Raw genomic sequence first — 10,684 nt, 5'->3', positions numbered from 1 at the left:
ACAGAACAGCCTCTACAAGGTAGAAGAAAGGCAGAGTCACCAGCCAGACAAGGAGAGGAGACAAGGAAAAAACAGGATGTGACGGAACACAGGTGAACATCAATGGGCTAATTTAAATTGTAAGAGCTAGTTAAAAACAAGCCTAAGCTAATATAATAATATAAGTCTCTGGGTCATTATTTGCAAGCTGTTTGACCAAACATAGTCCGACAAAAAAGCTTGCTAGGTGGAGCTTATTCCATGGTGAGTTGTTAGCTATTACCCCCCTTTTCTAGTTCCTCATTCTCTTCCATGACTCTGTGACCATCACCATCCTCACAGACTGCTGAAAGATCTTTGAAAGAGCTATCCTTGCACTCTGGTATGGCTTGGGGACCCCTGAAGGCTTTCTTGTGCGGAGAGCAGCAGCCTAAACAGCATTCACAGCAGTTGTATGGTTCCTGGGCTGCCCACACATAAACACCCACAGGCACTGCCAGGAGCACAATGCACAAGACCACAGTGACATGCAAGAGGCGCTCACGACCCTCCAGCCCACCACTGTCTTTGCCTGTCACAAAGACCACACACCGGCCCTGGCCTGGAGGCTGACTCCCCAGGCTGAGACATGCTTTATATTCGGTAGCAGGGAGAAGGTCATCCACGGCGTAGGTGTTGATCCCAGGGCCAATGTGGACCACTGTCTTCCTGGGAGCCTCATCAGATGCAATGTAGAGAGTGAACCACTGCTCCTCTGGGAGGCTGGGCACTGTGAGCCACTCCAGCAAGATGCCTTGCGTTGTCTGCTTGACCACCCGTAGGTCAATATAGACACTGCCCTCTGAGGAGATGGAAAGAGAATGCAAGGCAGGTATGACCTGGACCGGCTGGATGTGGACTGAGATTACTAGGGAGCTTCTGCCAATGGAGTTGGAGGCCATACAAGTATAATCACCACGGTCTATCAGGTGGGCCGCTGTAATGACAAGCTGGGATAGAATGGTGTCTTCGGCAATGGATGAGGCCAACACTGGGTAAAAAGAAGAATGAAACAGCTGTGCATTTCTTTGACAGATGCTGGGACGTTCTAGCAATACCAGGCCTCATGTTAAAATCATGGTTACTATTTATTAAGCCTGTACCTTGCATCTGAGGTTATCTTTCTGGAAACTATAGAGTATGCATTTAATTTGTATATAAGGTGCTGAGGGTTGGAGCAGCTGATTAACTTACCCATGGTTGTTCAGAGACAGCAATTATATGGAGGCCATTATCTATCTTTCTTTCTTTCTTTCTTTCTTTCTTTCTTTCTTTCTTTCTTTCTTTCTTTCTTTCTTTCTTTCTTTCTTTCTTTCTGGTTATAAACTGATTGGCCCATTAGCTCAGGCTTCTTATTAACTAATTCATATAACTTACATTAGCCCATAATTCTTGTCTGTGTTAGCCATGTGCCTTGGTACCTTCTTCAGTGAGGCTGTCACACCTTGCTTCCACCGCAGCTTGGTCACAACTGCAGACTGAAACTTTCCTCTTCCCATAATTCTTGTTGCCCCACCTCTACTTCCTGTCTGTTTTTCCCACCTATATTCCTGCCTGGCTACTGGCCAATCGGCATTTATTAAACAAGTACAAGAAACAAATCTCTACAGGGTAGAACCATTGTCACACAGGTGGAACCCATCCTTCCCTCTAAGGAGAGCATACTCTTTTAACATTAGCTATGCCCACTTTGGCCTTGCTGAGCCTAATATCATGGCTTTAGGAGCTTTTTCAAAATGGGGTAATTAAGAGATATTGTGAGCTCCAGATGAATTCTTACCTCCCAGAGCTTCCTCAGAACCTAGAAATCAAATATGTAGGCCCCTGCCTCTTTCAAGTACATGGTCCTGGGCAAAGTGCTTAAATTCTCTGAGCCTCAATTTTCTTGGCAAGAAAATGAGATGCCATGTACTCTACACAGTTCACAGAAAATTTCATCAAGTCTTACCTGCTATTATTTCTGGGAGACTAGAGATAGCAGAGTATTAAGAGTGATTATAGTGGGGCCAGCAAGATACCTTAGCAGTTAAGGGTCCAACTCTTAGCACTCACATGGTAGCTCATAGCTATCTTTAACTCCAGTTTCAGGGAATCCAGTGATTTTACTCTCCACTGTAGGCACTAGGCATTATGTGGTTCACGGGCATACATGAAGGTAAAACAGTCCTTGGGCAGGCTTAGTTTTATGACAAGTTGTCATAAGCTAGAATCAATCATTGGAGAGGAGGAACAACCAGCTGAGAAAAATGTCTCCATAAGATCAGGCTATAGGCAAGCCTGAAGGGCAGTTTTTTAAAACTGGTGATCAATATGGATGGGGTCATATTGATGGTGGTCTCAGGTTCTATAAAAAAAAAAAGCAGACAGAGAAAGTTACATGGAGCAAGCCAGTAAGAAGTACCCCTTCATGGCTTCTGCACCAGCTCCTGCCTCCATGTGCGTTCAAACCCTGTTGGAGTTCCTGTCCTAACTTCTTTCATTGAGAAGCAGTGATGAGAGACCATAAGCCAAATGAATCCTCTCCTCCCCAAGCTGCTTTTGTCATGGTGCAGCAGAAGGAACCTGGAGTAAGATGCCGTAGACATCAAATAAACAAATACAAATTTAAAGCTGAATGATGCTAGTGCATCTCTGGAAATATTTCTTCATTTTAAAAGAAAACTACAATGATGAGTCATGTCTTTCTCTGCTGATGAGTCATGTCTTTCTCTGCTGTTAACATTTAACCCCCAGTCAACAGGGTAAGAGCAAAATAAAGAGAAAAGTGAGGCACATGCCTTTAATACAGTGCTCGGGAGGCAGAGGCAAGTAGATGTCTGTGAGTTTGAGGAAAGTCTGGTCTACAAGAGCTATCTCCAGGACAGGTTCCAAAGCTATAGAGAAACCTTGTCTCAAAAAACAAAACAAAACAAAAATCTTAAAAAATAAAAAGTGAAGAAATTCAGTCAACTCTGTATTTTTTAACCACCTGGGTTCATTATCACTATGACAAGTGACTTGGCTGTACCCCCTCCATTTCAACTTTTCTAGACAGAGGAAGAGTTAAGAAGGTAAGAATGTCCTTCCAGCTCTACCAAGCTTTTGGGGAGCTCTTGCGTGATTTTGGAAAATGCTGATACCTACTCTAAGAAAGGAGTTGCAATCTTGGGTCCTAATTTTGGGTCCCAGAAAGTCATTTCTTCCCTGCAGGCCCTATTATAATTTTGAGCTAATATTGTCTGATTACAATAATAGAGAGTATATAGTCAGTCGATATATAGGACTTGCTATCCTTATCTTAAGGGTATCACTCAAGGGGACACCACAGAAGTACATATGTAACAATACATATATTGGCCCTGTACTCACTCACTGAGTTCAAATATCCAGAGCAGGGTCTTATAAAGCTTATTTCAAATAAGCACCCATGTGTAATTCTGGTGACTCTTGTTAACATAGCCTTTAACTAGAAATTTTAGGATTCTAAAATGTTAGTATTATGCTTTTTATCTAGAAGGTTCCCCCAAAATGTATTTGTTCATATTCAATTTTATTAACATATGAACATATTTACATACTTATAAAATCACCAGTTCCAGTATATCCATTTCTCTGAGATCTGCATGTACCTACTTTAAACATGTACCCAGAGGACACACCAGACTTACCATCAAATTCTCTCCATGTGCTCAGAGGATACTTCCATGTTATGGTTGGTGAGGGACTGGCTTGTGCCAAGCATTGCAGGGTCCCATTCTTTCCTGCCTGAATAGTGACATTGGCACTAGGAGTTGAGATATTCGGCTTCATACAAACACTAAGTTCAGTCTCATGAAAAAGCTGCCCCACCTTAGAGACAGGGCTCTGGCATATCAGGTAAGAACTCACCAGTATGAGTGGGGGCCCAATGGATTTGATAAACTGAACAAACCCCCTTAACCGGCAGTCACATACCCAAGGATTATTATGTAGTGCCAACACTGTGCTGCAGACAATATCAGCTCCACAACCATGCTGCTGGCCTTTCTGATAGGCTGGCCAGTTCAAGAAGACAGCCTTGGATACAACTGTCAACCTGTTGGAGGATATGTCAAGGTATGTCAGGTTGGCTAGGAACTTGAGAGCCAGTTCCGGAAGTGTGTCAATCCTGTTGTGTTTGAGATCCAAGACCTGTAGACTAGGGGTGGCGCGGAACGCTGTCCATGGTACTGAACGGAGTTTGTTCCCCTCCAGTCTCAGCTCTCTCAGCTCTGGCAGGTCCTCCAGGGCGCCTAGGTGGATCACAGCGACACTGTTAAAGTTCAGCCAAAGGTATTTCAAGGTACTCATGTTGGTGAAAGCCCCCCGGGGAAGTTCAAATAAGGGGGAGTTTTCAATTCTCACTTGCTTGAATTCGTCAGGAAAGTTGCCTGGAATCTTTCCCAAAGGCATTGCCATGCACTGTAGACTCCTGTGTAAGAAAGCAGAAAACTTTGATTAGCATAGGGAGCCTAGAGGTGGTATTGGGTGGACACTCTCATTAGACATGGGGATTAAATAAAAATAAACTTGAAATAAAAGAGATTGATATTGGTAAAAATGTTCTGCTCGATAAACTGCAGAACCAATTAAGTTGAATCCCACGGAGATTTAGCTGATTTCCCACAAGCTCTAAGCCTGAGTCACTCCATCTGACTCCTAATGAAGGCCCACTCCCCCCTCTCCCTGTTCACCTTCTGGAATCCTTTCAGCACATCGCACCTGCCAAAACTCTCCTCTGAGCAGGTGCACCCTGGCAGACAGAGAGGCTGAGCTGCATGCGTATCCCAAGAGACCAGAACTTGCAAGAAACAGTAAAAAACAAAAGCCATATTTATCTTTAGGCAATGCCTCATGTGTTTTCAGTAGGTATGGTCTCAGCTTCTGAGTAGCAAATCCTATTATTGATAATCCATGAAGATGTAGGTCAGCACAGCAGCACTAAGGCCCCAAATGCTCTGGGCTCTGTTACAACCCAGCTCCCAGGCTCAGGCCATGTGAGCTCCTTCCATGTGGAAGGAGTGGGGCCTCTTAACTAAAGTGAGAAAGTCCATCAAGCTCCGGCTCTTGAGATTGGAAAGAGAAGTATAGGTCAGACATCAAGTTCTATTTTGCGTCTACCTTCTCTCTGCATCTTACCAAGAATCCAGGGAAATAATCAGATGTTGCAATCCTGAGCACCATGAGTCAGGACTTAGCCAGAATGCATCGCATACTTCCCAATTCACAAATAACCCCCAAATTCCAGCTATTTTATAGAAGTGAAAGCAGATGTGAGCAACGAAGCAATTGTGTGATTGTGCCCCTTGCTTGTTGTCTGCTAACACCATGGGTAATGTACTTAGTCACACTTCTATTGCATTATGATAGCTGCTTCTGGAACTCACATCATGAGAATCAGCTATACATCAGGATGCTCCTTCACGTGGCAGTTTAAGAACATAAAGCCAAAATTTGGGGGTATGAGGCAGGAAGCTTGATAGCATATCCTTGACTTATCCAAAACTGTTTCACACAACAAAGATCAAGTCTCAAGCTTGTAAATGTTGTCTATGGTAATCCATATTGTTCTACACTCTTCACTCATCCAATATTTATTGTTTATTCGCTGTAAGGCATGTTTGTCAGGCACGATGGTGGTGAGAAAAAAAACGCTATAGATATTTCCTTATTTAGTCTTCTTTGTGCTTATGTTTCTGAGTCTGGAGGTTTGGGAAGTATTTTTTAACCTGTGAATCCATGTTTATTCTCTACAGAATAAGAATATTTATTCACTAATCAATGAAAGGAACATATAGACAGAAGGACCAAATATTTAAAAAAAATCTCACAATTTGTCCAGGAAATGTTTAGATTAACTAAAGTGCCCAGCACACAGTAGTTGTCCAATAATCTACTCCCTATGATGACAGAGTCTTTAGAGGAACAGATGTATCAAATTTCTTATTAATTGGGGGAACTTAAAAAAATACCAACTTTCCATGGGTCCTTGTAAAAATTCAAATATAAATTATACCCCACAAAAGGCTTCTGTGAGAACAAATCCTCTCAGTAGCTAACCAGTGAGGGGAAATGGGTCACCAACTAAGCTGCTTATGTCCCGGGCTTCCCACTCACGCCACAGGCATTTGTGGGCATTCCTAGCCAATTTAACTCAACATGTCACTACATCTTTGCAATTCCTTTCAAGGTAAAAAAAATTACAAAGACAGAGTGTGTTGTGGACACAAAGTCCTTGTGAGATGTGTTGCTGTCATTACATTCAAAAGATGAGGAGCTGACCCACAGTTGCAAGGAGGGTTTTCACAGAGCAAGCTCCTTCCCAAAGCAGCACGCTTCCAGCGGCAGGTGGGGAGGACGCACTGTCTGGCCACTTTGACCTCAAAGAATCAAAAGTGATGTTTTTTCTCCAGAACCCTCTGCCAAATTTCCCAAGATTTAGTTAGGCTTTCTTCACAGGACTCTGCAGTTCAATGGGTGGGTATCTTGAAGGCACAAGTAAGTTGCTTTCTTTCCTCTTGTATCCAAATAGAGCAGCCAAAAATTAAAAGAGAACCCTTTCCTACAATGTCTACTCAGTGTGCTACTTAACATAAATTCAGATCTACTCACCTTCCTACGAGTTGTCATAGAGCTTGTAAAGAACACCTACTGCCATGTCAGTCTTCTGGATCATTCACATTTGCAACTCCTCTTCTAACCATCAGTTCCCCCCCCCCCCCATTTTGCAAAAGGGCATAGGAAGTAGCTGTGGGGGAGGGGAGAGAACAATTAAAGCTATCTTGGTGGCAGATCTGGCACTTGGCAGCAATTGTACCCAGGTCAGCCTTGGTGAGTGGTAGTCCATGTCATCAAGTCCATGCATAATCTCCATTTCTGCCAATATGGCACTGTGTTTGTGTGCCCACAGAACAGGTCACCTTATTTACTTAGTTATTGAACTCTTCCTCTGCTGAAGTCACCTTTTGATGAGTGTTTATACGGGACACGAGTATTTTCACACCCTTCACTTTTTTGGAGAGATCTATCCACATGCTTCATCCTTAGATGCCTTTCTTGCCAATTTTCTAATCACCCTCATTTCAAACTTCTGATCATACAGCCAATCCATTGACTATCACCCATGAATCGAATCAGTGAACATTCATGCACCTGCTATTTCCCATGAGCCAGTGGACACTCATACATTTGGCTATTTCTCCTTGCAGACAAAATATAAGGCCATGTGTAGTGTCTGAAGATCTTCACACTGTGAAGATTTCCCTTTACTCACGTCTTTCAGTGTTGCCCTAGAAAAAAATTGTAATTTTGTAGCCATCCACTCTGGACAGTGCAGACTGTGGTCCAGCTTGTCCAACCAACCAGCGACTTGGGGGCAGGTTAACTATTTTGGACCACTTCTTCCACAGAAAAGACAATTATTCTTGTTATAGATGTGTCTTTCTTGTATTTAATGCTTTTGCCAAAACCACCATCCATTGACTCACTGAATGCCTTATCCACTACCATGGTATTTCACACAATATTGCTTCTGATAAAAGAACTTGCTTCACCTGTGGAGAAGAGTGACCGTAGGCCCATGATCATAGAACCCACTGGCCCTACCATATTCCCACCCTCCTGAAGCAGCTGGCCTTTCAGTACAGAACTATTAGGTACTTCGGCAGGGTTCTCCAGAAGGTGATATATGCTCTGAATCAGTATTCAATATGTGGTATGATTTCTTCCATAGCCAGGATGAATCATGAGTTGGAAAAGGGCATTATCCACTCACCATCACCCCTAGTGACCCAATAGAAAAATATTTCCTTCCTGTTCCCATGACCTTAAATTCTGATGGCCTAGAAGTTTTGGTTCCAAGGACAAGAGTGCTATGGCTAGGAAATACAGCAAACATTCTACTTCTTTTATAATGTAACATCAATTAAGAGAATATCAGTGGTTATCATAATTAATTTTTGAAATAACAAAAGAGTGTCCCTCAAGGGACATTGCCACCGATTCTAAAATTTATAATGTGTTTGCAGTTATATGAGGAACAATTATATGGTGTTAGGCATAATTATGACCTCATTATTGTTTTCATTTGAAAATTAAGCGTGACATAAGGAGGTATGAATGCTTGTCAAGTTGACGGGGCAGGGGGCTTGTGATGACTAGTCTCAGTGGTCAACTTGATTAATCTGGAATTAACTAAAACCCAAGCAGTTAAGTACGCCTGTGAGAAGTTGTTTTTCTCATTAAATTATTTGAAGTAGGAAAACTTACTCTTTTTTTTTCTTCTGAGACTGGGTTTATTTGTGTAACAGCTCTGTCTGTCCTGGAACTTGATTTGTAGATCAGGCTGGGCTCACAGAGATCTGCCAGCCTCTGCCTCCTGAGTGCATGGATTAAAGGCATGTGCCACAATGCCTGATGGCAGGAAGATCCACTTTTAACCTGGAACTTTCTGTTAACTTTCTGTTAAGGTAGGAAGATCCACCTTTAATGTAGCCCACACCTTCTGCTGGCGGCATATATACAGGACATGAAAGAAGGAAGTTGGTTCTCTTTGCCTGCTTGTTCTCACTCTCCCTGGCAAGCCCATTCCTTCACTGGTCTGCTACTTCAGGATTCCAGTGTATACTGAAGACCAACTGAAACATCCAACCTTGTGGACTGAACAACTACCAGATTCTTGGATCGTTCGTTGGTAAGCAGCTATTTTTGAACTAACTAGACCACAACCTAGAAGTCATTCTAATAAGTCCCCTTTCTATATCTATCTAGATATGGATATAGCAATAGGAAGGGTATTTATTAGAATCTAGATAGACATAGATGATATAAAGATTCATCCTGCAAGTTTTGTTTCTCTGGAGAACCCTGACTTACTTGACTAGCATTGTTGTTCAGCTTAATTAACTTGTTGCCAAATGCAGTCTTAAATATCATGAGACCCTGACATCAAAGGAGAGAGGTATTTCATCTTTATCTCCCCTCCTGAAGGATGCTTTTAGGGTTTTGGATTGTAGAATTGTTTCAAGAGATAGTTTTTGGAGGATTACTGTGGGATTGTGGCATAGATATAAATTACTACTGGGAGACAGTTCCTGCCTTATCTGAATAGACTCTCAATAAGAGAATATCCTATTCAATCGGAAAGTGCCCCTAACTCCCCAGTGTGAGTCACTTTGAGAAAGCCTAGAGCAGAGAACTGGGTGAGTTACTAAGTAGCAGATAGACGCTCCTCTGTCTTCTCTAGATAAAGCCTTTTCCATTTCTATTTTTTTTGAAAGCAGAGGTTTAACCCTAGATATCCTAGAGCTTGCTCTGTAGATCAGGCTGGCCTCGAACTTATAGTTCTGCCTGTCTCTGTCTCCAAGTGCTGGGATTAAAGGCGCATGTCACCATAGCCTGGCTTCCCTTTCTAACTTTTGACAATATTTGACGGAGATAGTCTCTTGGCCACTCATGCTGGCTAGTATGCCACTGAGGGAAATGCACAAGACCACATTCCAAAGCCCCCTTGAAATATTCAAGCCACATGACCTATGTTTTGGCTACTGAGATGTTAGAAGCAAAGATGTTTGAAAAGCCCCTCCACAACTCACTAGTTTCATTTGGGTTTTCCTTGTTGAGGCAACTGTTGGTATTCCGGATGGTGGGTTCTCTTAGCCTAGGTCTTGGAGGAAGTGAAACAGAACCTTTTCTCCGTCATTCCCGCTCACTCAATGAGCAGACTGTTAGAGCAAGAATGAATCACTACGTGCCAAACCGCTGAAATGTGGAAGCTGCTGCCATAGCATCTGCTGGATATGTCCTACCCATGCAAGTAAACGAAATGCTCGAAACCCTGGGAACTGGTGATTATCTTCAGTAGATTCAGCTCTAGCCCTCTGAATGAGCTCTGTGGGACCCTAGACTAACAACTAGCTTGCTAGCTTATAATCCTCTTTCCAGCACATAACTTGGTTTTGCCTTTTTGTATCCTGCAACTGAAAATAAGTGACTTTGGACAAACCATCTGTGTAAGCATGAGGAATACAGTCAAGCTGTATTCTGGAAAATGTATAACAGAGATGCCATGAAACATGTAATTTTATTGACATTGATTTGTGGCTCCTAAACTAGCCATCCAGGGGCCGTGGACTACAGGATCACCATAGCCAAGGTGGCGGCTGGCCTTTAGGACAGAAAGACCAAGAATTCTTTTTCTAGGCTTTGTAGAGAACATCCAGTTTTCAGGGGATGAGTTATACTAGAAAGTTAAAATGTAAACCAGACATCGTTTATTTATTCATTTGCCAGAGGAGTTTGCTTCAGTAGGATAAATACTCATGAGAACAATCCAGAATGACTCTTCCCTACAAGAGAAAAACCAAGGCAGACAGAACATACAAAGAATAGTTGATACATGGACATTAAGAGGCCCGCCACCTTGCAGGCAATGATCACCCCCACACTGAAGGTGGTTTTATTGGATTTTGATCCCCACCCCCATTTTCTCTCTTTCTCCTCTCCTTCTTCTTCCTCTGTTTCTTGGTCAATATTGGATGTACTAATTTTGTTTTTTTGGTTTCAAGTTCCTGATTTTTCTTCCACGAAGTTCAACAAAGCTAATTCATTGCTGTCTCCAGTCTGTCATCTGTTCTTGCAAACAACGTTTTACTGGACCACATCCATGCGC

The 10,684-nt window shown here is 42.6% G+C and overlaps 1 protein-coding gene across 1 annotated transcript; it reads right to left on the bottom strand.

Annotated features, from left to right (window-relative positions):
• Positions 1 to 251: 251 nt before the first annotated feature.
• Lrit2 (leucine rich repeat, Ig-like and transmembrane domains 2) lies at positions 252 to 4,847 on the bottom strand. Its single transcript, XM_057770972.1, has 3 exons — positions 4,738 to 4,847; positions 3,666 to 4,447; positions 252 to 1,009 (listed from the first exon to the last, which is right to left on the bottom strand). Exons 1-3 carry the CDS (start codon positions 4,845 to 4,847, stop codon positions 252 to 254), a joined length of 1,650 nt encoding a protein of 549 aa, XP_057626955.1.
• Between the last annotated feature and the right edge of the window lie 5,837 nt (positions 4,848 to 10,684).

Source organism: Chionomys nivalis, chromosome 5, assembly GCF_950005125.1.
Source record: "Chionomys nivalis chromosome 5, mChiNiv1.1, whole genome shotgun sequence".
Lineage (NCBI taxonomy): Eukaryota > Metazoa > Chordata > Mammalia > Rodentia > Cricetidae > Chionomys > Chionomys nivalis.
The sequence above is the reverse complement of the archived record's forward strand: the minus strand, read 5'-3'. Positions and strand labels throughout refer to the sequence as shown.

Excerpts from the sequence above, each read along its gene's own strand:
- Lrit2 (XM_057770972.1), bottom strand. The coding sequence starts at position 4,847 with ATGGCTTTTGTTTTTTACTGTTTCTTGCAAGTTCTGGTCTCTTGGGAT. Across the intron at positions 4,448-4,737 it reads TCAGAGGAGAGTTTTGGCAG|GAGTCTACAGTGCATGGCAA; the intron begins GTGCGATGTGCT and ends TTTCTTACACAG. Across the intron at positions 1,010-3,665 it reads CACATGGAGAGAATTTGATG|TGTTGGCCTCATCCATTGCC; the intron begins GTAAGTCTGGTG and ends CTTTTTACCCAG.